Source organism: Camelus ferus, chromosome 16 (genome assembly GCF_009834535.1).
Source record: "Camelus ferus isolate YT-003-E chromosome 16, BCGSAC_Cfer_1.0, whole genome shotgun sequence".
In the NCBI taxonomy this organism is placed as follows: Eukaryota; Metazoa; Chordata; class Mammalia; order Artiodactyla; family Camelidae; genus Camelus; species Camelus ferus.
In genome coordinates, this window is record NC_045711.1 from 32,580,380 (window position 1) to 32,606,932 (window position 26,553).

A 26,553-nucleotide genomic window follows, 5' to 3' on the forward strand; every position below is an offset into this window, starting at 1 on the left:
TCATGCATACACATACATTTTTCATTTTCATATTCTTTTTCATTAAAGGTTATTACAAGATATTGAATATAGTTCCCTGTGCTATAGAGAAGAAACTTGTTTGTTTGATTTTTTTAAATCTATTTTTATATATAGTAACTAACATTTGTAAATCTCAAACTCCCAAATTTATCCCTTCCCACCCGCTTTCCCCGGTAACCATAAGACTGTTTACTATGTCTGTGAGTCTGTTTCTGTTTTGTAGATGAGTTCATAGTGTCCTTTTTTTCTTTTAGATTCCATGTATGAATAATGTCATGTGGTATTTTTCTTTCTCTTTCTGGCCGATGTTTTTTTCTGAGATAACAGGTGTGTCTGCTATCTTTCCCTTGGCATTTAGCTTTCACCGTCAACAGCATCGAAATGGCGATCTTGCCAAGGAACGAGGTGCAAAATGGGGAGAACCTGACCCTGCAGTGCATCGTGGATATCAGCACCACCTCACATGTCAAGCCTCAGCACCAGGTGCTGTTCTATAAGGATGACGTGCTGTTTCACAACGTCTCCTCCGTGGAGAACACAGAGAGTTATGTTATTCCCCACGCCCGGGTCTATAACACAGGGATATACAAATGCACTGTGATCCTGAACAACAAGGTGAAAACCACTGAGGAGTATCAGGTGTGCGTGAGAGGTGAGTCCATGGAATTGAACATAGCTGGAGTAGATGAAGTGTTAACACAAGCAGTAGCAAGAATAGTAATTGTATGAATAGTAACACCAGACCTACCTGTTCGTCTGTCATCCTTCTCACTCAACTGCCTGGCGTTTTCCTAGCCTGAAAATGTAGGCATTAGACTTGCTCCCGACATGCCAGGATTTTCCTCACCTCCGTGCCTTTGCGCATGCTATTCCGTCTCCCTGGAATACCTTCCTTCATCTCATCTCCTCGTGAGCTGCTGTTTCTCCTTCAGCATGCAACTCAGTGATCTCTTCTCTGACACTTTCCCAAACAAAATTGATCTCCCCCCAGGTCCCGGTCCTTACAGCTCTTATGCTCTCTCTGCATTTAGTGGTATTTGTATAAAGGCCATTGGATTTGAGTGTTGACACTGGATTCTGCAGGTACTCTGCCTAGATTCCAATCTGGACAAGTCCCTTAACCTCTCTAAACTTTAAACTTCTCATCAGTGAAATGAAGATATAACACGGCCCAGCTCAGGGAGTTACTGAGAGGATTAAAAGATACCATGTTAGTAAAGAGCTTAGTGCAATTTCCAGCACATAATGAGTTTCCAGTAAGGGGCAATTACTACTTCACTTGATATTGCAGCTTTCTCACACATCTGTTTGTTCTTCTGGACTGTGAGATCATGAGGGAAGAGATGGTGTTTGGTCTATTTTTGTATCTTGAACAAAAAAAATCTGGCTCATAGGCACTCAAGTAATTGTGGAATAAATTTAAACAGGTGAAAAGAGCAAGTAGAAATAGACAGGGATTGAGCAACAAGAGAAATATCATTGTGTTAAATTTGGGTTCATAGATAAAGTTTCAGCCACTCATTCATTCATTGATTTATTCCCTCAAGCAGCATGTCCCAAGGCTGCAAGTCATGAAAAAACTAAGTGCTAGAGAAAAATGCATCAAACAGGTCCTAACTCTAGAGGCAGTTACAGTCCTGTGAGGAGGAGAGACATTTGAGCACATCATTACAGTCCAGTAGTTACATGATCTGAGTGCCTTGGGAGCACAGCAGTGGGAGGAAACAATTCTGCATAGGGAAGTTAGGGACTGTTTCCTGGAAGAAGGGACACTGGGTCCAAATTCAGAAGATTGTGTAGGAGTTTGCTGGATGGTGAAGTGGGGCAAAGGGCAGAGGAAAGTGCTGGAGCATAAACGTGAGAGAGCAGAGGCTGAGAACAAGGTTACTATACCAGCAGAGTGCCCCTTGATCGAATTCCCCAACTTCTTGAAGACAGGTCATCATTTCCTGTCTCTGAAATACAAGTAACTGATTACTATACATACCCTTGAAGGTTATTTTGTTTTGAGGATAAACGGATAGCAGATAAAACCTGTTTAGTGGCCAAGTGTCAAATGAATGCACGGCCTATCAGGTGCAAGTCCCTCGGCCAGACTATCCTTAGAAAATAAGAGCCCTTTCAGCAAACAGGAAGCAGGAAGATGCAGTGGGCAAGTGTCTGGGGGCACTTACCTTTCAAAAGTAGACAGCCTCTGATCACTTTCCCGTCGGTCTTTGAGGCTCACACAGAGAACGTGACTGCATCGTCCTCCAGGCCAGTTCCTCCTGGGTGTCTTACAGACATTTGGGCCTCTGCTGGCCAGACATCCCTTTGTGTCACCAAGGGCAACAGCCACAGGGATGCAGACCAGCTCTTCATCTCCACTGAGGACAGGGGAGGAGCCAGCAGGTCTGGGCGTTTACATTAGTGATGAGGAAAGATTGGCAGGCTAAGAGTCTGGGAAGTGTACATTAAAAAGAAGTGTGCTGACCACAGGGGATGATTTAATGGACACAGTGAATTGAGCCCTGTGCTTCCTTAACAGCTGCTGCCACAACTGTCATTTCTGCATTTTTGTGCTCACTTTTGTGATCAGGAGAGTCATTCATACTATTGTTACTTCCAGTAATAAGAACTACCACTTATCAGGTCCTCATGAGATAAAATGGTTCTAAGTGCTTTACATACATCTCATTTTACTCCTGCCACAGCACTGGGAGATAAGCAAGTTTCCTCCCATTGACATATGTGGACACTGGGGCTCTGAGAGGTTGAGTGGCGTGGTCACATCTCATAGTTCATCAAAGGCAAAGCCAGAGTTAGGACCGAGATCTATCTATCTATCCAAAGTTGGCCTCTAGCTTGATTATTAGGATAGGTCTTTGAGGTAGACAAAAGACAGTTCATTCATTCAGTAATCATTTATCCAGTGCCCACTCTGAGCCAGGCCGAGGACCTAACAGTGAGTAAGACATGTTCCCATCCCTTGGGGAGCTCATGTGAAGCAGGGGAACACCTTCGCAAACAGCTGCCACCACAAGTACCCATAGTGATGAGAACACAGTACAGATGTCTCTCCCAAGAGGACAGCCCTCCATCTCTGAACTGGGGGGGGGGGTGTCAAAAAAAAAAAAAAAGATGTATGAGTCCTAAGTGATGGGGTGAGGTAGCACATCCAGGAAAAGGCAGGGTTAGGATGCAAGCAAGTCTGTGTGACTCCAGGATGGAGTTCATGACCACCAGACCATGGGGCCAGGCTAGGCTCTCCCAGCTCCTCCTAATCTGACCCTGGCTCACTGCCCATTGTACCTTCCCCTCCCCCCCTTTCTCTGCTCTAGACCACCCTCCTGAAAAGCCACTCATAGTCCTTGGCACAAGCAGTTCCCTGAGCACCTGTGCACCCTGAAATGCCTGTCGTTAGCCCCACCCTACTTCATCTGTCCAAAAAAAACCCTTCCTCCAAGACTCCTCTCAAGCCCTATTCCTTTCTAGAATCTTCTTTGATTCCCCAGGCAAGGAGGGCCTCCTCCTTTCCTGACTGCCCCGTCACTCACTGCCTCTGTGACACATTCTGATGTTTGGTTATTTTCAGCTTTGCTTTTTGAACCGGGAGGCCGTGCATCCCTCCTCTCCCCCTGCCCCTGAGTCTGGCTCTGGAGTCAGATAGACCTGGACTTGAATCTCTGGGCTCTGGGGCTTGATGGCTGTGAGCTTTTGGATGAGCCTTGAACCTCTCTGAACTTCACCTTCTTCATCTGTAAAATGAATGTAATTTTCTCTTTCATGCCCACCCAGGAGGTTTATAACGAGAACTACATGGGGTCGTGGATATAAAGTCAATTCTAGCTTGTGATTGACATTCAGTAAGATGTAACAACAGTCAAACATGCTAAACGACTTTCTCTTCCCCCAAAGGTGTGTCCGATCCCAGGGTGACGCTGGACAAGAAGGAGGTGATAGAAGGCGGGGTCGTGGTGGTCAATTGTTCTGTCCCAGAGGAAAAGCCTCCAATACATTTCACAATTGAAAAACTGGAACTAAATGTAAAAGGTTCCAAGCAAAGAAAAAAGAAAACTTCTCAGAACCAGAATTTTGTGACCCTGAAATTCACAGTCGAGGAACAAGACCATGCTATATCATTCCAGTGTCAAGCTATGATCTTTTCTGGGACCCACATGGAGACCTCTAAATCCATCAAGAGTGACCTGGTCACCGTGAGGGGTCAGAGTCCTACTCTCCTTTTTATCATTCTTTCGGGTTTGCTGGTTTGGTCTGGGGAGAAAGCTGAGATTTGGAAAGGGGCTGGGGCTTCTGGCCGGGCTGCTCTCTCAAGACTATTCTAAATCACTTTATATTTTTCAAACTTTTTGGCTGTGACCCAGTTAAAATATATATATACACACACATATATATACATATATATATATATGTACATGAATTTCCCCTCCAAAAGTTTTCCATATGATACTTAACCTTAACATATGATGCATTTTGCTATTTTCTTTTCCATTCTGTTTCAGTTTTTTAAAACACTGGCCATGACTCACTGAAATGATGCCTTGTGTGACCTGCAGTTTGGAAACCGTGGCTTTAAGCCAGTGCAGATCAGACCCAGGAAGTGGGATCTGAATAGGGAGGGGGTCTGCAGGGAAGAGGGGCCAGGTCCTCTGCCTTTGCCGCCCACATTTGATGAGGGACTCCCCTCCTCTGTCCACCCCAGAATCACCAAGACATTGGACAAATAGCAAACAAATGAGTTGACCTGAGAAGTGCTCTCAGGAGAGAAAGACACCAGCAGTGGAAAGCCTGGGTGTGAGTGTCCAGGACAGAGAGTGTCCAGGCAAACAGCAGCTCCCTGTGACCTGAGGGAGAAGGACTTGTGAAGCAGGGAAGAGTCAGGGGAAGGCACACTCTAATGCAGAGAGCCTCAGATATTTTCAAAGTAGGAGCCCTAATGTTTATCATAAATGACTATCTGCTTTTGACACCTTCTTTCCCCCTGCCCATTGTGTATACATAATGCTATATGTATTATGGGTACATAATACATTTACTATATAGTATTATGTGTATATAACATAGTATTTTATATACACAATATTTTTCTGATTATAATACATGAGCTGAGTTAAATTTTCAGAAAATATGGTAGTGTATAAAGTGTAAAGTGACAATCCTTCATGGTGCCACTCCTCCAAAAACCTCTTGTATGACCTTCTAGATTTGTTCTGCTCATTTGTCATGCACTCACAGTTTCTGCTTGTTTTTCTTTGTTTTTACAAAAAAAAAAAATAGGGCCTGCCCATAAATAATAAAATACTCGCCAAAGTACACAAGTTATAAGTGCAAGTATGGCTGTTGCAAGATTGTCTTAGTAGCAAAAAACTGGGAAAATACCTAAATGTCTATCAATAGAAAGTGAGGCAAATACATTACGGCACATCCTTACAACAGGATTCCAAGTTGTCACTAAAATGGTATAGATACATATTTCTTGATCTGGACAAAAGTCCATACATGCTTTGGTTGTTAAGAAAAAGTTTAACAGGCCCTATTTTTTTTTTTTTTTTTTTTGGTTGTGGAGGAGGTAATTAGGCTTATTTATTTATTATTAATGGAGGTACTGGGGATTGAACCCAGGACCTCATGCATGCTAGGCATATACTCTACCACTGAGCTATACCCTCCCCCCATTATCAATGTTTTATTATTTTTGACAAGCTAGTTGAGACACAATGATATGTCATTGTTGTGATTTACATTTCTTTGGTCTTTAGTGACTTGAGTGTGCTTTTTTTGTTTATTGGTCTGTTACATCCCCCTGCCCCATAAACTGCCTGTTCATACACACTTTGCCCACATTCACCACTTCTGATTGATTCGTTTGAGCCCTTTATAATTTAAGGGATTAGCTCTTTGTCAGGTACTGTGCAAATATTTTACCCACTTTTTCATTTGTCTTTTATTTTTATTTCCATGAAGAAGCTTTTAATCTTTAGTTAATCATATTTATGCATCGTTTTTCCTTATGATATCCAGTTTTGTGATTCACACCTAAAGTTCTTCCACACTCCAAGACTGTTAATGAAAAAATGCCCCTATGGTTTCTTTTAAGGTTTCTGTGGTTTAATTTTTTTTCTGCATTTAGATCGCTGGTGTGTCTGGAATTAGCGTGCGTATCAGAAAAAAAACCTTTAGTTATTATCAAACTGGCCCAGAGGGTACTTGTTGAATGTCCCAAAAGATACCTTCTCTCTTTTTTTGTTTGTTTTCAACTTTTACTCAGGAAAATAGCCCTTTTTTTTAAATGATAGCTTTTTATTGTGAATTTCAATGACTTTACAGTTAAAAAAATAACTAATGAATATTAAAGTATTATATCACTCTAAATTCCCTATTCTAAATTGGCATTTTTAAATGCCCTTAATTGTATTTTACATAGTTATAATTTGTGCATATACTTTCTTATGGTCTGCTATTGTTTTGGTGGGAGCAGAAGCCTAGCCCTACTTCACCATCTTCTGAAGATCCGACATCCTGGTATTTTATTAAAACAGTGTTTTTCAAACTGCATGAGCCATGAAATCAATTTTGTCAGTCACACCAGCATTATTTAAAAAGAGGTAGAATAGACTAGAAATCACTTTTTGAGGGCATACAGTTATTTAAATATGCATTTCCATGAAGCTACTCTTGAAAAGCTATGGAATATCTATGCTGAAATGCCAAAGTCCCATGAAATGGTATGAGAAGAGCCTAGAAAGTCCTTGCTGGGCAGGGGGAAGGGTCTGTTTCTAACTGCTGTGATTATTTCTGAGATCATTTGAAGAAGGTCCTGCAGATGAGGGCTAGGGAAGATGGGTTGGCCTTTGGGAAGCTTAAGAAAGTTAGAGAATTGAGATTAAGAAGCCTGAAGATGCAAGAATGAGCGAGAAGGGAGGGAGCATCCCAGCAGCCTAGGCAAAGGTTTTGGAGAAGAAAAGGTTGAAAAAAATGTTTTTAATTAATAAGGAAAAACTGTGGTGGCATCAAAAAGAGTAAAAAAGGGGAGGAATTGCCTTCTCCCCTTACCCAGGTTTGAACCTGAGTCCAACCAGCTTGTCCTCTTCTTGTAGAATCCTTCTCTAACCCCAGGTTTCACATCAGCCCCAAGGGACTGATCACAGAAGGAGATCAGCTCCACATCAAGTGCACCATTCAAGTGACACACCTGGCCCAGTCGTTTCCGGAAATCATAATCCAGAAGGACAAGGTGATTGTAGCGCATAATCGCAGCATCGAGGCCCAGTTCTCAGTGATGGCCATGGTGGAGCACAATGGCAACTACACCTGCAAAGTGGAAGCCAGCCACATATCCAAGGTCAACAGCATCGTGGTCAACATAACAGGTAGGGCTGCTGTCGGAAGGTGTCGGCATATGGCGGGCTCAAGACTCAGCTCTGCTGGAACCCAGGGTGGACAGTGAGAGCTGACACTTCTGCTCCACTGGTCTGCACAGGGGTGTGGTACTTGTGGGGAGAAGTCATGGCAGGTTCCTGTATCGCTGTCCTCACAGGGTCAGGGATGAGAAAGCACTAGTAAACTCAAAAATAATAGTAACAGTTCCTCTCTGTTGAACATTCGACGCCTGGTTACTTTTCCATTTCATGCTCATAGCTCTACTGTAAGGTAGGCGTTATGATTCTGGCTTTACAGATGTGGAAACTGAAGCTGAGAAGTTAGGTAACTCACGCAACAATTACAGGGGTGCCAAGTGGCAGAGCCAGAATCACTCCCAGGCCTGTTAGATTTGCAAAAGTTCCCTTGGACTCCTTCTGCCTTTACCTGCCTTTACTTCTCTCACAGCACTTACCACCAGAAAGACGTGGCCCTTCTTCCTGTGTATTGTGTGTATTCAGGCACCAGAATATAAGCTAGTGAGGACAGGAACTTTATCTATTTTATCCAGTGCCATATCCTTAACACCTAGAACAGTGCCTGGTACATAGTAGGAATTCAATACGTATTTGTTGGATAAACAAATGAGCATTGGATGACAGTGCTGCAGAGGGCAGAAGCAGCACTTCTCGGTTACCAAGTAAAAGTGTCCATTCGTTCATCATTTGTTCACATTCTTGATTTGTTCAATCGTTTACTGAAAGCTTCCTCCTTGTCAAACATTGAGTGCATGGTCACAGTGACAGTCCCCGGTGTCATAAGTACGCCGCCAACTGCCCAACTAGGTGACTGGCATGTGTTGGATCCTGCTGGTCTATACCAGGTTGGATCCTGGTAACAATTTAGTTTATTATTTTTATTTTGTTTTATTTTATTTTATTTATTTTGGGAGAGGTAATTAGTTTTACTTATTTATTTATGTTTAAAGGAGGTACTGGGAAGTGAACCCAGGACCTTGTGCACGCTAAGCATGCACTCTACCACTGAGTTCTGCCCTCCCCCCTAATTATTGATAATGGCATATTTTGATGGGACATATTTTTCACTGATAAGACATACATTATCTCATTAGAGAAAAGTATTCAGTTCAACATCTACTGAGAACCTTGTGTATACTGGGCAACTTTGAGGGGAATGGAGAGCTGCCTAAAGCCAGGCTTTGCCTTTGAGGAATTCACAGACATACACAGATCGTTAGAATACAGTGAACAACCACACTAAAGGCATGGGTATTCTGCTGTGAGGGCAGCAGGAACCAAGTGGCAAACACATGGGCTATTTCACCCTTTAAAGCAGCACCCTGACCTTTGGGCCAAACTACATTAGGAAAATATAAAGCATCATTAGACCATCAGGTACTCTTGTGGTAGCTGACCCCCCACATCCAGAAGTCTGAGTCATACAGGGTCTATAAGTCAATCAGGAGCTGGGTCTCCCCAGCCCAAGAAAGCACAGTGTTCTGCTTGGCCTGCCCTTCCCAGCCCCTCAGCCTAGGGCTCTGTGATCCTGTTCCGTGGAGAGCTCCCCAAGCCATGCCAGGGCTGGCAGGCAGCACCCCCACATTCAAGTGCTACAAGCCTTTGGACATGGTTCCAGGCCCATGTACGCATCTGGTTTTCCACTCCTCTTTTGCTATCAAGCCTCACTGTGAGTGACTCCATACAGTGATGTTGGAGGCTCACAGTAATTTTGTGAACATAAGAATCATTTAATTAGTCATTCATCTTTGGATGGGAAGTGGGTTTTCTTCACCCCCTACTGTCTGCCTTTTCAGACCCAAACTGTCATCAACTTTGCTGACTCTCAACTCTGTCCTGTCTTCTCATCTCTGCAGTCACACCCTAATGATTCTCCAAGCCTAGGTTCAGCGTCCCCTAGTCTATGGGCTCTGCTGCAAACGCTGCGTGAATCACCCACTACACGTAAACACTTTGGAGTCAATGACTTTTTCACTGCTATCTCCCCCAAGCCAAGCACAGAGATGACCTGAAATAAATACCTGTGGAATGAAATGAGTGGATGAATAAATGAGTGAATGCCTGAATCATTACTTGCTGCCTTGCAAGTTGCACATTTTTTCTAATCCATTTCTGTGAAATAAATTGGATTTATGGGGGAGGAAAACCTGCCACTGGAATCCCAGGCAAAGAATGAACCCTAGCTCTTCAGTTGTGTGATCATCAGGTACATGAGAAGCAGAAAGCGGGGAATTGATTTGCCAAAAGCATCTGGGCCAAAGGCCTCTCCCTCAAGGGGGACTCTGGGGTCGGTACCAGGGAACATCTCACCCCGTTCCCACCCACTGTTTTTTCAGAGCTATTTTCCAAGCCAAAGCTGGAGTCTTCCACCACACGTCTGGACCAGGGTGAAGGTCTGAACCTGTGGTGCTCCATCCCAGGAGTGCCTCCAGCCAACTTCACCATCCTGAAGGAAGACACGATTGTGTCGCAGTCTCAAAATTTCACCAAGGTAGCCTCAGCGCGGGACAGTGGGGCGTACATCTGCGTCGCAGGCATGGGCAAGGTGGTCAAGAGAAGCAACGCGGTTTGGATAACTGTGTGTGGTGAGTATGTCCTCGCCGGCTCAGAGAGTCCCGGGATTGAATGGGAGAAAGAGAATTTATCACCAGCTGCCACTCTCTCCAGTCTGAAGGCAGTGCAGACTGAAGCAGGGTAAGAACTCGGGGGAAAGAGAGAGGAGCGGAAACAAGAGCCCAACAGCAGCAAGTGGGTATTTCTGCTCAGAGTACAGGAGAAAGGCCATCCAAGGAAGATGTCGCTGGTGAAAGTCACGTGCAGGGCTTTGTTGTGGCTGCGTGCTGATGATCTGGCCTCTGAATTGGCAAGATTCTGGCTGCTCAAACAGGCACCCACCCAGAGGGTCAGGGAGGAAACATGGCTTAGTCAACGCTGAACTTTAAGATCTAAGTTTCAGTTTTCAATCCATACCCTGGCTGACCAGAAGGGCTAGCAGAAATAGGTACTGGGACCACCTAGAGCCAGGCTTCTCAGATTGAACGTGCCCACAAAATCTGGTTAGGATGCAGGGCAGGATGGGGCCAGATTTTGCACCTTGGGGATGCTGGTGGTGCTGGGCCCTGGACCACACCCTGAGTAGGGAAGTTCTAAGAGGATGTGGAACTCCAGTCCAGCTGTCACTGTCACTGTTCTTATTCAGTCGTGGTCCTTCAGTTTAGCCTGTGGCTTTGGTTTATCTAGCCAAGATCTTAGTCTCAGGCAAAGCAGGATTTTAGCCGTCATCTAACGTGAGAGACAAATGTGGGTCATTCCATTTTAACCTTTTGTCTTGCTGTAGTTCTTGGGAGGAGGTCATTTCATTTTATAAGCTAATTTCTAAATAATGACCTAGTATAATTTATGTTTCTGAGGTGTGAAATTTACTATTTGGAGAGGCTGAGGCACTGAGAATTTGTTTAAAATATATTCTGGTTAGATATTTGTTATAATTTTTAATGTTTTCTTGTGTCTCTTCTCAATACGAAAAAAAACCACCCACATGAGTGTGTACGTATGTTCACATAAATAAGATATGTGAAAATATAAACATGTATTTAGGGGGATGTAATGTTCTTCTTGAATTTGTGTCATCCTTTTTTGTTTGTTCTCTTTTCCTCTCCCTCCTCAACAACCTTAAAGAAGTTCTATAAAGGTAGATAAGGCAGACAGGCATTTTAAATCACAGTAATGACAGAGAAAGCTAAGCCCAGAGTTTGGAGAAGGAACCCCTTGGGCAGGATGTTTCACTTCAGACTGTTTCTCTCTCTCTCTCTCTGTCATTCTAGAAATGCTTTCCAAGCCCAGTATTTTTCATGACTCCAGGTCTGAGGTGATAAAAGGACAGACCATAGAAGTCAGTTGTCAATCCATAAATGGAACCTCGCCCATTGATTATGACCTTTTAAAAGCAAGTAACCTGTTGGCGAGTCAGAAAATAGGCTCAAATGAGCCGGCGGTATTCAAAGATAACCCAACAAAAGATGTAGACTACCAGTGCCTGGTGGATAACTGCCATTCCCACGCCAAAGTGGTCAGCGAAGTTCTTCGGGTCAAGGTGATAGGTAAGTTGCTGTGCCGGAGAAGAATTCACGTGGGATTGGGGCTTTAGTTGACATTCTCAAAGGTTTAGAGTGGACTGGAGAAGTGAGTGGTTCTTGTGCAAAGTTCCTACACACGACATGTGGCAAAGCAGGACCAAGGCCCCAGTAAATGGGGCGGGAAGGTATGTGGGAGTTATTGGTGTGGCCAGTGTCACTTCTTTCAAACAAACTGCTAAAATATAAGCGGGAAGTGTCCCAACTTCAGGAAGTGCTTTGAGGCCCCGCCAGCACTCGCTCCTGTTTAGATGAACTGACAGCCATCTCTGAGAGTTACAGGCCAGAGCTCTCACACCATGAGCACTCGGCGGGGCAAGTCTTGCCACATGTGGAACGACCAGCAGTCTGAGCTGCAGGCTGCCGCTGGGCTCTCCTACTCAGGAGAAATGAACCACTGTCCTCGGATGGATACTTTTCCTCCAGCCTCCATCTTCTCAGAAGGCCTCAGGAGGACGATCGCTTGTGCCTCTGAGATATTCTGCATCTTGCTGTAAAAAGCTTGATAAGGCTTCCTCTTCCTCCTCTTCCTTTCTCTTTAATAACTGCTTATCTACATGTGCCACGTGGACTTCTTGTGTTGGACAGCAAGTCCTCCTACTGTTAATATACAACCTAAGAGTAGCAATACTTTTCAAATTAACATCAATATATATTTAGCACCTTGTGCTATAAAGCCTATAGGAAAAAGAAAGAAGACATATTCTTTGTTTTCAATGATATAACAAGAAACACAGGATACATTTTAATATATTTGAGTAATGGTGCAAATGAACATTGGGGAAATGTTACTAGGCAACACATGGTTAATTGTCACACAAGCTCTCCTTACCATGATGGTGATAGGAATTTAGGGCATGAAAGAGACCATCCAGCTGGAGGGAGAAGAGCTGGGTTAGGAGCCAGGGCTTGACAGTGGGTAGGCAGAGAGGGCTAGAGATGGTCACCAGCATAGTCAAATACATGGGCAGAAGGCTGTGTGGAGCAGATCAAGAGGCTGTGGGTGCATCCGATGGCTGGAGACAGAGGTTGGTAATGGAGAGTCATTGGATATAAATTGAAAGGGTGACTTTTCTAACTGCAAAGGGAGTCAAGCACCAGTCTTAGGAGTTGGGAACTCGTCCTGTGTGCAGTGAAGAACCAGAATATGGAAGAGGGACATGCAGAGAATGGGATCTTGGGAAGATTAACCGGCTGGTCCTATCAGTTAGAAGCAGTGGAGACTTCAGACCTTACAATACCTTAAGAAGCTAATGTAGAAGCCCATGTGAGACTATTGGTTTAAACTGGGTCAATATTAGTGGCTAACATTTACTGAGTTCTGACCACGTGTTCACCCCTATGTGAAGTATTTTAGTAAATTATTCCTATTCATACTTACAGTAGCCACATAAGACCCATAATAATATCATCCTTATTTTATAATGAGGAAACTAAGGCTTAAGATAAACAGCTGGGGGGCAGTAGGGTTAGGAATTGAGGCCAAGCAGTCTGGTCCCTGAGCCTGGCTTGCCGCCACCCCTTGTGCTTCAGGAGAGAGGTTGTCAGGTCAGGCTGCACCCTCCAGGAGTCTGCCCTTGGGGTTGACCCCACTGTCCCATCCTGGGCCTGCTGCTCCCTTTTGTTGGCTTGGCGGCCCCATGGTCTGGCCACCCCCTGCACTATGCCAGTCTGCTGATCAGTTCATTCTAACACTAGTAGAAATGTACTTGGGAAGACAATTTAGGATCAGAATTTTGGTGGCTGAACAGGGAGGGAAAGGAGATACAGGAGGAAGGTGAGTTTTGCTTGGATCTGCCGCGAAAGAGAGGCAGGCAGGGGTTCTCAGTGGAGATGCCCAAGTAAAATTCAAAACTCAGGATTCAGGGGAGTCACCTGGACTAGAGCTATATATATAGGCATTAAATGCTGTATGTTTACGTGTTAAACGCACAAGCAGAAGCTATAATGTAGGTGAACATCAAAGAGGAGCACAGAGATGGCAAACCAAGGACTGAGTTTTATAGGAAGCCTGCATTTCAGGAGCAAAAGGAAGAAAGATTGGTGAATAAAGAGGGACTGGCAGGCAAGGAGGTAAGAGAATAAGGGTTGTAAGGTATCCCAGAAGCCCAGAGAAAGCTGAGTTCTAAAGGAAGGGCTGGGCGTCAGGTGAGAGCTGTAGGGAGGCTGAGGATGGGAAGTCGGGAAGAACACCTACCCCTGGATTTAGTCTCAGGGAACTCACACGGATGAGCTAGTCAGGGATCAGCTGACGTTTCAAGTTTCTTCAAAACCAGAGGTACTGTGCAGTTTCAGAAGCAGAGGGATAGAAGTCAGATTTGGGGGCTGAAAAGAAAGTGGGAAATGAGAAAAGGAGGAGAAAAACAGGACAGTAGCCAGTGCGTCAAGGTTATTTGCTCATAAGACCTGGAAGCGCCATGCATCTTTGTGAGCAGAGAGAGAAATCACATACAGACACACACACACTCACTTACACAAATACACACATTCACACACACAGGCTCCCCCAGAACACACCCCCAGCAGAAGACGTGAGTTCATGGTAGAGTCAAGCCGAGTGCTCAGTAGTACTTGACATGGAAGGTGAAGGGAGGTGTCCCTAGCATCTTGTGTCTAGTCAACATGCTAGGACAGGGGGTATCCACTGCTGCCCTTCTGGGCTACTTGGGAGAAAATGTGAAGAATGTGGGATCCCAGCAGTGACTTGAATAAAGGGCAAAATCCAAGTCCAGGTCACAGTGGGCGGAAGGCTGACCTTGACCAGTGGCTGTGTCATGTTGCTTCTCTTCCCCACTTCTTTTCTCAGTGCTAATATTTTTCCTGCTTTTCAGCCCCAGTGGATGAAGTCAAGCTCTCCATCCTGTTGCATGATGAGGTGGAGTCTGGGAAGGCCGTTGTCCTTCGGTGCTCTGTGAACGAAGGATCTGGTCCCATCACGTACAAGTTTTACAAAGAAAAAGAGGGGAAGCCCTTCTATCAGACCACTTTGAATGACACCCAGGCCATTTGGCACAAGGCGAAGGCTAGCAAGGAGCAGGAGGGACAGTATTATTGCACTGCCTCTAACAGAGCCAACCTTTCCAAAAATGTCCTCCAAAGCAACATACTGACAGTCAGAGGTGAGTCGCGGCCTCAGTGGCAAAATGTAGTGTGAGTTCTTAGGGCGAGGCCAGAAAGCACACGACTTGTAAGAGGAAGTGGATGGGAGTTTAATGCATCTTGTTGAGGGTTAAGGGACCAACGTCCTCCAGGCTCTTTGGCTGCAGATCACAAAAACCCACTCAAGTATAAAATAGGCACTGATTATTATAAGGAATTAGAAGTGTTTCACACAGTCCTAATCACAGATTCTTGGTGGAGAGGTACCAACTGGCCCGTCTTGGGTCAGAGTCCACCAGGGACCATTTATGGACAAGAGGATTGGGTCATGCAGAGCAGACGTGGTTAGAGGAGCCCACCAGCCCATGTGGTTAGAGGGTTATTTATAGAGAAGGAGGAGGGATGAACAGACACCCCAAAAAAAGCCTCCTTTAGTCCTGTGGTCCTTTTGGACCATCACTGACTCTCTTTGTAGCAGAAACAACCATTTCTGCACCAACTATGAACACGGAGTCCCTCAGAGGTACACGTTCAGTGTAAGACGCCGGTTACAAGGATGTAAAAATCAGTCCTATTTGTTGCTTAAGGCTGATATTATTTCTCGCTGGTGGAGGAAACACCTCTATATTAAAATTTTTTTTTTTTGCATTTCCAGTCTATCTTGCCCCCTGGAAGAAAGGGCTTATCGCAGTGGTTGTCATCATAGTGGTGATTGCCACCTTAATACTTGCGGCCAGATTCTATTTCCTGAAGAAAACCAAGGGTGAGCAGTCCTTTCATTCTGCTGTGACAGCTGCCTTGCCGGGGCCGGCCGTGGATGTGAGGGGCTGCAGTGGGAGCTGGGGAGACGTGACTCACGACAATTGTTTTCCTCCTGCCGTGTCACCTTGGTAGCCAAAAATTTTGGCTTTGGTGGGTGTGGAGCTCTTACTGCCCCTGGATTTAGCTAGGGAGAAGTGAAAGCCATGGCTTTCCTGGTTGGGCACCCCAGAAAAGATGAATTTGGGGGGAAGTTGCATCAACATGTGCTCAGAAGTGTGGATTTGGCCACACCTCGTCCGACAGTTGGTAGAGCTGGGGGTGAGTGTTATGGAGACACTCCACAACACACACCCTGAGTGCCTCCCAGTTCATCTGCTGGTTGTGCCATGATTTCTGCCCTGTGCTTGGGGCTAACCATGCCTGGAAGGGAAGCCAGGCTCACCCACGGACACTCAGGATTCAGAGTCAGCTAAGCCAGACTCAAGGACAAAGGCACAGCACCAGTGAAGTCTGCAAAAATTTGCTTGTGGGATAAGGTGGGTTCTGTTGGAGCCCCTGGTGCTGCTGCCTAGGACGGGAGCGGGCAGAAGGGATGAGGAGGGTGTTTTTTCCTAGAGCAGGAAAGGGGCAATCCCTTTGGGCAGACAGACTCCAGGACAAACTCCTTCCTAAGGCTGAGTCTTGGTCTCAGGCCAGTTTGGAATTCAAAGCACAGGGATGGATGTAGCCTTTACTTTGGGGGATGGTCTTGAAGCAAATAGTTGTCTGCTTGTCTGGTTCATGTGGTTCCCGTGCTGTTGTCTTCCTCTCTGTCACATTGCGCAAAGGAAAACTGCTCTGAGCTAAAACAGTCAAAATGTCATATTTGGGGGGAAATGGTGTGAAATCTCTTGATATAAGGCCAAGAGAAGGCCTGCTTTGTTTCCTTTTTTTTAAGTGGGACTATGTTTGGCTTTCTGTTCTCTCTTTTTGTGGGTATTCAGTATTGAAAAAAAAGTCAAATGTGGTGGAAACGATTGTTCCCCTCTGGTGTGGATGTGGGTTCTTTATACTGACTTTGGTTCTTCTCTTTGTCTTTTAAAGCCAAGCAGATTCCTGTGGAGATGTCCAGGTCAGTGTACTTGAAGAGGGGAGGCTGTCCTGTGGGTGTGGACAGACTTGTCTGGAGGGATTCCTGTCATTAGAAGTTTTCAGTGGTTCTTGGCAAACTCAGAAAAATCAGGACCTTGGGTGTGAGTGGTGTAGGGGTGTGTGTGTGTGTACGTCTGTGTGTGTGTCTCAGTGAAAGATTGCCAACTGTCCTTCACAGGTAGGAATGGCTTTTTTCTGAGGTCATGTCCTTTCTACATTTTTCCTTATGAAAATATAATGGTAGTAGATGGAATTTTAAAATTTTTACTGACTTGGCAAAATAGAGTTGGCCTTAAAAAAAAAATGGTTGTACTATTTTTACTGTTCTTGAAATCTAAAATCCCAAAGTATGGAAACTATAGCTCTGTTCCTGAGAGAAACAGGAGCACATTATTTATCAAATAATCACAGAGCTGAAAAAAACATTAGTTCCAAATGAGAGTGAAATTTTCCTTGCTTCAGAAAACTCTTCCTGGTTTTCTCATGATCTTTCTTTGATTTTTTTGTTGGTTTGGAATTAGAGTCAAAAAATGTGATTTTTTTTTTCTTTCTTAAATTTCAATTTAAGGCCAGCAGCACCACTTCTGAACTCCAATACTGAGAAGGCGTTGTCTGATCCCAGTACTGAAGCCAATAGACATTATGGTACAGTGATGGTTTTGTGCAGTTGCTAAGAGTTTTCCCCAGCTTGCTACACACTCTCCTATCCCTCTGAGCAGCAGAATCTGTAGGCGGTGGGGTGAGGCTGGAAGGGAAGCCCTGGCTTCCAGCAGGGACACTTAATCTAATCAGTCATTGGGTGGTGAGCTAACAAGCAAAACAAAAACTTAAGAAAGGCAGAACATTGTGCTCTGATTTTTGCCACCTTGTAAATATCCCGAGGACTGAAAGGTGGGGAACCATTACAATTACAATGCTATGGACGCCCCTCGTGGGTTATCTCCCAACACTGGACCCTGCCCAAGTGTCATCATTCTTCATTTGCAAGAGAGAGCCCAGCTATCAAATGAAGGCATTGGTTAAATGTCTCAGATGGAATTATTTATTGCAAGCACAAGGCAGTTTCATTTCAAACTTGACATGATGGGAAACCAACTTAAAGATTTCACTGTTAATTCCACTGCTTTGGCTGCAATAAAATTGATTTTGAAATTAAAAAAAGAAGATTTCACTAATAGTAAAGGCATTTGAAAAAAAAAGTGGTACAATAAAGGAATACTTGGTTATGAGGTTTATTGCACACTTGAGAGTCAGCTCGGTAGGGTGGGGTGGCAAACCCAGGAGATCTAAATCCCATTAGGTCTGTGAGAAAACCGTTCAAGCCTTTTAGCACAGATGCTGGCAATTTCCCAGGGGGCTATGATTATATCACACTAAACGTTCTGTCCCAGACAGGTTTGGGAATTAAACACTGCTGTTCTTTTCTTAATTCTGTAACAATGTCCCACAAAATAAGAAATTTTTAGGATATACCAGGGCATTCTTGAGAAATGAATAAGCAATTCCTATGGTACTAAATCATAAATGTTTTAAAAAGTAAAATAAGATATTTGTCATAATAAAAGCCATGTGCTAATAAAGAGAAAAGAGCAAATATGTCATTTAAGAAACAACATTCAGAAAAATTTGGTGAATATTTAGCAAAAAGTAACCCAGTGCTGTAACGAAAATATCTCTTTGTGGAGTAAAATGGGTTATGATGGTAATTTGTATTATACATAACTAGAGATATAAGACTTTAAATTAAATGTTGATAAAGGCTTGTATTAAAACAGAATTTCCTCCCAAATTTCCAAAAATGCAAGAAATACTCCAATTCTTATTATATTTTCTTTGCATAGATTATTTCAGCTTATAAATATGTTAATAATCACAGTAGTAGTTAGTAAATACATAATGGAACAGAATGGAAACCCAGGTGTTCTTCAGGAATAATATTTAACATTCATAAGAATTCTTTTTAATAAAGAACAGCTTGACAAAAAAAGAGTAAAAATTTTTTGCCCATGCCCATGGAGGTGACAGCCTGGAGGTCCTTCAGGCCACATTCTCATGGATCCAGTTCTGGAGAGAGTTAGTTTACTAGCATCCTTCATGTTTGTGGTCACTGGCTTGTCCCTTCTAGAATTAAGCTTAACTTCTTTGGAACTTGCTTCTAGTGAACAATTCTGAATTTGGCACAATTCATAAACAGACGTTGCCCTCCCGTGCAGTGGTGGGCATCTCACCGGTTTTAGAAGGAGACCAGGCAGTGGGTTGGCTGGGGCCCAGGGGCACCAGGAGGAAACTCAGAACCCAGATACACTGCTGGCTGCTAACTGCACTGAAGAAATTAGGCTTGACTCTTTTCATTAGTGGCATTGATTTTTTAAAAGTTATATAGAAAACTAAGAGTTCCACCGTCACTCATCTTAATTGTTACTTTTCAAACTAGGTTACAATGAAGAGGTTGGAAACCATGCAATGAAACCATTAAATGAAAATAAAGGTAATTATCTAATTAGGTGTTTTTTTTTTTTTTAAATTAGAAACCTTTGCTTTTGAGTAAAAGACCCCCAGGAAGAACTAAACCTGTGAAGACCTGTGAACATTTCTTCGCCTCTCTCAGATGGAGGTGGCTGTTACTTCTCCAAAGAAACTATCTAGTGTCTTGTTGTTATTATTTTCAAAATAAGTGCAGTGCTATTTTATTTTATATAGTGTATTTTTCATTTTTATTAAACATTTAGTAGATACAAATTATAAGTTGTGTGTAAAATATAAACAACAGCGCTTCAATAACTGCATACCCATCCCTTTTAAAAAAAAAAAATTTCCGCTACCTTTAAAGTACCTTGTGTATTTCTCCCCACCCCAGCCCCTTAACATTTTTTTTGCCAGCTTTGTTGAGATATAATTGACATATAACATTGTGTGAGTTTGACGTGTACAACGTGATAATTTGCATTACTGCTGTATCAAAACCCACCTGGGCCTCTACTGTCGAAGAGGAGGGAGATCCTCCCTGATTTATTTAGCAGCCCATTCTGAATCAGGAAGTTCCATTTTGGGTGTAACTTGATTTCCTACCTCATATGTATGCCTCATATACATCTCAAAGCAATTTTAGGCTGGGGACCCCATTCCCCATTTCCTAAGATCCTTTCCACCTTGGAGAAGGTGTTCTGTGCCTATGGCCGTGGAGAAGGCTTCTAGGGTTAACTGCTGTGGCTGATGCTGGGTGTTTTCTGTAGCTACTGAGCTTTGCAAATCCTCCTACTGTAGTAACAAGGGGACCTGAGCAGGAGGGTCCTTTCACATCCTGGGGGGCTGCAGGCCTCATCACTACCTCTTCCGGCCTGAGTTTTCTCACCCATTTAGAATAAAGTCAAGCCTGCATCTGACCTCCCCTTTAAAATACAGTATACTGTGATCATTTGAATGGAAATCTTTCATGTGCTCTGATGCCTCCACAGGGAGATTTTATCTAACTGCAACGTGCTGTGGTTCTTTTGAGCAGAGCCTCTGACCTTGGATGTGGAGTACACTGAAGTGGAAGTGACCTCACCTGAGCCTCACCGAGGTAACACCATCACTCGAGTGATTCCCCATGCTTTACTATCTGCTTGGGTGTAGACGCCAGGGTGGGCTGTGTTGCAGCCCAGGGACCAGAGCCCAGTCACCCTCCTTGCTCAGGAGGGAGGTGGTCAGCAGACAGATGGGCTGGTCGTGCTTAAGGCAGGAGCGGTGACCCCCATCCAGGCTTGGAGGTGTAAAACGTCATTAATTTAGCATACTACTAATAACAGATGTATTTTATTGAGCAATTACTAAGTGTTAAGAGACGGTTTGCAGGCAGCCTCACTCCTGGGTGTCTGGACATTCTTCCAGAGTTATCCCCCTTGCCCTAACCCGGCACGTTTCTTTAAAAGTTGCTTGCTGACTGAGCTTATGTAAATAAAATGCATGTTTGAAGGAAGCAAGGGCTTGGCTATTTAAAGGGACACTTGGATAAAGCCTTTTAAAAGCACAGAATCTCTCTCCATGTAAACTGTGGCACCATCTTTATTCAGGTTTTGTTTTTATGTGTGTGTTTCTCTTGGGGGCAGGCTGCCCTGGAGGAAAGAAGAGATCCCGAGCTCTGGTTCTGGCTGGGGAGACTGACTCAGGGTGGGCTCGTCCACAGCAAGCTCTAGGTCAACAATCTCAGTTGCTTTGGGCCCCACAAAAAACTTGCATATTCTCCCAAACCTCCTTAGCGTCCCCAGAGGCTGCCACGCAGAGGAAGCAGCCACCCCGAGCCTTCCTGCCCTGCTGGCTTGCATACCGTTTCTGCTGAGGCTGATGCCAAGCTGCGTCCACTCAGCCTGGCACACCTGGGGCCACTTTACAGACCATGCCTGTGAGCATTAGCCAGAGCCACGTGGTGACGGTGTTCTCTTGTCATCTCTTGCTCCATGATCCAGAAGGAGTTTTGGGTTCCTTCCTTCTTCCCTTGCTTAGCATGGTTCCAGGTACCACGGCCGCAGGTGTGTGCGTGGAACCTTCTGGGCAGAGCTGGCTGCAGCACAACAGGACCACCATGCCCGCAGTCTGCAGCCAGCATGGCCCGATCTACACGGCTGCACAGGGCATCCCACTTCCACGTCTAGACTGGACCGGGGAGGGTGGGCACCATGGCTGGCCTGAAGTCCTCTTCCTCTTTATTTCATGGTAAAGCGATTCGCCTGTTGGGTTAACAAATTAAGGGCTGGTGATAGACCAGCCCCAAAGTGAGCAGCAAAGATACTTATGTGCCCCCCCCCCCAATAGAGATACAGCCTATGTGGGAGCCTCGGAAACAGAACCGATGAGCAGATAGTATCAGGTTAGAGTCAGTGCTCACAGGAAGAAGCATGGGGTGTGATGAGAAGGTGTGAACAGTGATGCGTTTTCTGGCTGCCTAGTGTTAGGAAGCCTGCTTGCGGCGTGGCTTTGAGCTGGGGCCTGAAAGGCACAACCAAGTTGGCTCCACCAAGAGGAGGGAGGCCTAGGAGGACTGAGGACATGCACAGGACAGGGGGAGGTGGCCTGGAGCTTGGCTGGTTAAGGATCTGAAAGGAGACTCGTGTCTGCAGAGAGCGAGAAGGAGCAGAGCCAGGTGAAGCTGGGAGCACAGGGCGGGGGCACCAGAGGTTCTCTTTGTTCTAGTCTCAGTGCATTGGGGCCTTTGGAAGCTTTTAAGCAGCAAATTGACAGGTTCCAATTTCCTTCTTTAAAAACCATCCTGGTGGCTGGTGTGGAGGACAGATTGAAGGGGCCAAATAAGGAAACCAGGCAAGAGGGGGTGAAGATGGAGCCAAAGTGCTGGTAGCGGGTGGATTCTGGATATATTTTAGAGACAGATCGCAGCCTATGGCCAGGATGGGGAATAATCACGTTAACACTGTGTGTTTCTTGACTAAACAACGGCATGGATGGTTGTGATGACTGCAGTTGGGAAGAACAGGCTTATGGGGAGCTTGGTTCAGTTGGGTTAAATTTGACAGCCCAGGAGAAGACACCCCAGGGGTTTGATGCTCAGAACTGGGTCTGGGTGGACTGTGGCCAGTGGGACTTTAGGGGGCTCTGCGCCAGCCTTCCCTGGTCCAGCCCAAGCCCCTCCATCCTGTGCATTGTGGGCTCCATCCCATGGGCCACTTCCTCTTAAAGGGGCTTCAGGTTTGGGGAAAAAGGGGAACCACAACAAGAGGGCAGGGCTGAATGTGTGAGGGGAAACCCCGCTGTCCTCCGCGCATCACTGGGCGCTCCAGCAGGCAGCGATGGCCCTGGGCTCTGGCCTCGAGGATCTGATACCTATCCCAGAGGGCCAGGCCCCACTCTCACCTGCCGGCTGGGCCAGGGCGAGAAGGAATTATGAGGGCTTGCATGAGGCCTGGAGGGCTTGGGATTTATGGAAACTGAAGCAGAAGAAGGAAGCAGGATTTGGCCTTGGGAAAGTGTCCATTTTCCATTTCTCTAGGGATGTTTCCACGTTAGCAGTATCTGGTTTTCTTTTTCTTGCTTGAAGGTGAGGAGGGAATGGAAGGGAAAAGAGGACCCCTGAGACTGGGTGAAGTGGGGACATTTCCTTGCCCAGCTGTGCAGCTGCAGGGTTGTAACCACCCAGGTCACCTTTCCCCAGTTTGCACAAAGGTGCTGTGTGGTCTGTGCGGGCCTTGGCAGAGCTGGAATGAAAGTCACTTGGATGGAAATGGAGAGTTTCTAGAGGATTCAAGTTGCATTTTCTGGACCCAGCCTCCTTGGCAACTAAGGGACAGTGGGGGAGGGTGGCCTGGCCCACGATGCTGTCCCCTTACTTTCTCATGGGTGGGGAGTGGGGCGTTCCTAGGTGAGGAAAAGACTTTGTGGGTTCAAGGCCAGTGGTGAGTAAACTTGGCCTGGTCTTGGCCAACCCAGTTCCCCATCCTCAAGGCTTCCCTCCTCTACAGATGGGGTGGAGGAAGCAATGAGGACTGCATCCAGCACTAGCCCTGCCTGGCAGCTGACCAAGTGGTCACTTGGGGATGGAGGAGGGGTGGGAAGGAACTCGTTAAACGCCGGTTTGCTGCCTGTTTGCTCTGAGACCGATTCCTGGGAAAACCCCATGACGTTGAAGCCATCTCTTTCTCTGTTAACAGAGAAAAACAGGAGCCAAAATAAAGCCCATCCGGAAACATCCCTGACAGCACAGACAAACAGCCTGTTGGCCTGGTTTAGTCATTAGCAGGCAGCTGCTGCCACGGAGCAGCAAGGGGAAGGCAGCTCTGATGAGCTGCAGACCCCGCCCCCATCGCTGGGCTGGGCAGAGCCAGGTGGGCAGCAGGAGAAACCCTGGGGGCAGCTGCAAATCTGGCAGCTCAACCAAGAAGTGAAACCACCCTGCCACCCTGGCTGATACACAGAGTTGTGAAGTGGAAGAGAGTCAAGTGCAGCTTCTTGGGGCCAGAGGATGTCAGAATGTCCCCAGGATGACTGGGGAGGGCCACCGCCCACCCCTTATGTGCCTCGGGTTAGGGAGTTCCCAAGGATGTCCAGACCCCCAGGCTTGGCTGTCCAGCGCCCTCACTCCATTCCCTCCTCACCGCCCCCAGGTCCCGTTTTGGTGCTGGGTCAGAGGATGGGCTGGCAGGGCCCCAGTGCACCTGGCGTGCAGTGTCCTAGAATGTTTATCACAGCATTGTTTGCACACCGTCTGCCCCACAGCCTGGAGCTCCTCAAAAGCTGGAACCAGGTCCTGTTTACCTTTTCCTCTTCCATGGCGTCCAGCACACAGTAGGTGTTAGGACCGTGTGACTTGCCCGGGCCTGATATTGAGCAGACTGTACCCTGAGGATGTGGTAGATCCCCCAACAGATATGGGGATCACTGGGGCTTCCCTCTACATCCCCAGATCTGGTGCCGTGGAGGGAGAGTGGAGAGTGGTGTGGGCGTCTCTGCTGTCCTCTTAGAGAAAGGCAGGTGTCCCAGCAGGGGGTGCCACTCTGCTGAGTCGCACCTCCTATGTGATGCCCTGGGGGAGTCAATACAATGCCTTCTACAAGGCCCTGGCACCCTAAGTGCCCCAAGTTCAGCTGTCAGGATCTGAATTGCCACCCAAGCTTTCTCTTGGCCCTGATACCGGAACCACCAACACTTAGTGTGGGATGAATGACCGTGGTTTTTAGTCCTAAAACCTGAAACCTCAGGGATCGGGCTGATCATGCCAAGACCTTCCTGGAGGCCAGGGTTCTGAGATGGAGACACCTGCAGGAATATTGGCTATTGTTGTCACTGTCCCAACAAACCTTTATAGGTGCCAGGGAGGAGGGTATAGCTCAGTGGTAGAGTGTGTGCTTAGCATGCATAAGGTCCTGAGTTCAATCCTCCAGTACTTCCATTAAAAATAAATGAGTAAATAAACCTAATTACCTCCCCCACCCAAATTAATTAATTAATTAATTAAAACAAGCCAAAAAAACCTTTATAGGTGCCTCCAGGCAGCCAAATAAGGCCTGGGATCAGGAGGAGCACAAGACCCCAGGCCCTGCCCTGGAGGAGCTCGGGGTCTGCCAGGGGAGATGGTCATGGGGACAGATAGCGTCAGTGTGTCATGGGCAAGTGTCCCCAAGATGCTGTGGGAGCCCACGTAAGTGCCCAGAGCACAAGGGAAGACAGGATGTAAGAGGGAATAGGTAGGTGTGTGAGGGTGTGTGCCCCCGAGTGCAGGAGCCAAGCTCATCCTGGGGCTTGGAGGACGAGGAGGAATGGGGCAAAGAAGAAGGACCGTGCGGGCAGCAGAGTGTGTGTAGGGTCAGGATGCGAGAGAGGGGGGCACCCCTGGAGCATGGTGAGTCCAGGGTGTAGTAGAGTCCATGAATTTGCAACGTCCATGTGGCACTGACCATGGCGGCGGGAAGCATCACCCTGTCTGGGGTTTCTCAGTCTACAGAGGGAGAATGCTGGCCACACGGCATTAGGCGCCATTCTACACTAAGTCTTCCTGGTCCTTTGTGCAGGTGAGAGGGAGGTGGCGGGGTCCATCCTGTTTCCTGAGTGTGTGTGTGTGTGTGTACAGTAGACGCACTATGAGTGTTTGTGCTTGTGTGTATACACAACCTGTGAACGTACATCAGATTAAAATAAACAGATGGCCGTATAGGGACTCTTTGTCTCCCAAGCCCTTGAGTTTCCTCTGGGTGTAATCCATACCCTAAGTCAGTCATCTTGTCTGCTATTCAGAAAGGGCCCAGACCAGAGGTTCTCAACCCTGCCTGCATCTTAGAATTCCCTGAGGAGCAATTAAAAAACACCAATGCCAGGGTCCACCCTCAACCAATTCAATCAGAAGCAGCAGTCAGGCCCAGGTGTTGGCATCGGAAATCAACTAGCCCAGCTGTCAAGATTTGTAAGCAGGTCTCAGTCCCAGCTGATCCTTAGAGATCCAGACGATGCCCAGGCTCTAACCCAGACCTTGGGTGTTTGGGAGGCCATAGCCCAGCGTCCTGGGAGGGGCTGGCAGAGCAGCTGGACACAGGGAAAGAGGGCTGGGGCCACCGAGCTAGAGGCTGCAGGTCTGTGCTGGGGGTCCCTCTACCTTTGGCGCCCTAGGTCCAGGGTTCCCACAGCGGTCTGTTGGCCTTGTACTTCCAGACTGAGAGTGGTGCTGGTTAGACCAGGATCTTCTAAAGCTGGGAAACGGCTTGGGATTAGTAATGACAAGGACTCCAGGTGCTCCTGGAGATGGGCGCTTGTGGGATGGGGTAGTGGGATGCAGCCTCCAATATTTTCCGGCTTCAGCAGTGGGCTGACCTGGTGCCCAGAGGCAGCTATTGACCTGTGCCTGGTCCCTTTCCAGGTCTGGGAACAAAGGGCACGGAGACGGTGTACAGTGAAATCCGGAAGGCTGACCCTGGTAAGTGAGGACCCCCTAACTGCCCCAGTCTGGGGTTGGGGGGAGGGCACTTTCCCTGGAATCATCCACAGGGTCTTGGGAGTGGGCAGGGAAAAGAAGGAGCAAAGGAGGCCAAGAAAGATGCCACCTTACACCAGAGTTGTTGACTCTGTCTCCCCCCCCCACCCTTACAAAGTGGCCTCGGGTTACAGGTACTATTTATTTCGTTGATTGCCGGCTGCATGCCAGGCAAACAAAATCTCATACATTCACACTCAGCAGTGGCCAGTTGGACTAGAGCGTGTCCTGGTGCCACTGTATGCTCACAAGATGCCCAGCAGCATTCCGGGCACTTGTGACCCCCGAGAGAAGCAGTGTGGCCCTGCCTGTTCTCAGATACCAGCCACAGAGCCTCACCTGCTCCTCACACGGGCCGGGCCCTGGTGCACCGGGGCTCCTGAAGGTCTCAGGCAAAGTCAGTGCTTTGCTTTGAAAATGTTCAGTAGCTCCAGCCTTTCTAAGAGCACAACGACTTTAGGTGGCGGGGTGTGGATCTGCTCTCATTTCCTTTGACTTCTGCCCAGAACCCACTTCATTTCCCATCTCCACTGCTTCCCCAGGAAGAGCTTCCCCCAGGACT

At 46.5% G+C, this 26,553-nt stretch overlaps 1 protein-coding gene across 1 annotated transcript in view; it reads left to right on the forward strand.

The window, feature by feature from the left end:
- The window catches only part of PECAM1 (platelet and endothelial cell adhesion molecule 1), a 47,808-nt gene that overhangs the window by 7,707 nt on the left and 13,548 nt on the right, over nt 1–26,553 (forward strand). Inside the window, exons 3-14 of the mRNA XM_006177409.3 lie at nt 380–673; nt 3,919–4,224; nt 7,119–7,391; nt 9,755–10,003; nt 11,243–11,518; nt 14,383–14,670; nt 15,306–15,413; nt 16,496–16,523; nt 17,112–17,188; nt 18,978–19,031; nt 20,043–20,105; nt 25,878–25,934. Coding sequence (XP_006177471.1) covers nt 380–673; nt 3,919–4,224; nt 7,119–7,391; nt 9,755–10,003; nt 11,243–11,518; nt 14,383–14,670; nt 15,306–15,413; nt 16,496–16,523; nt 17,112–17,188; nt 18,978–19,031; nt 20,043–20,105; nt 25,878–25,934 — 2,073 coding nt within the window. The remainder of the gene's footprint in view (nt 1–379; nt 674–3,918; nt 4,225–7,118; nt 7,392–9,754; nt 10,004–11,242; nt 11,519–14,382; nt 14,671–15,305; nt 15,414–16,495; nt 16,524–17,111; nt 17,189–18,977; nt 19,032–20,042; nt 20,106–25,877; nt 25,935–26,553) is intronic.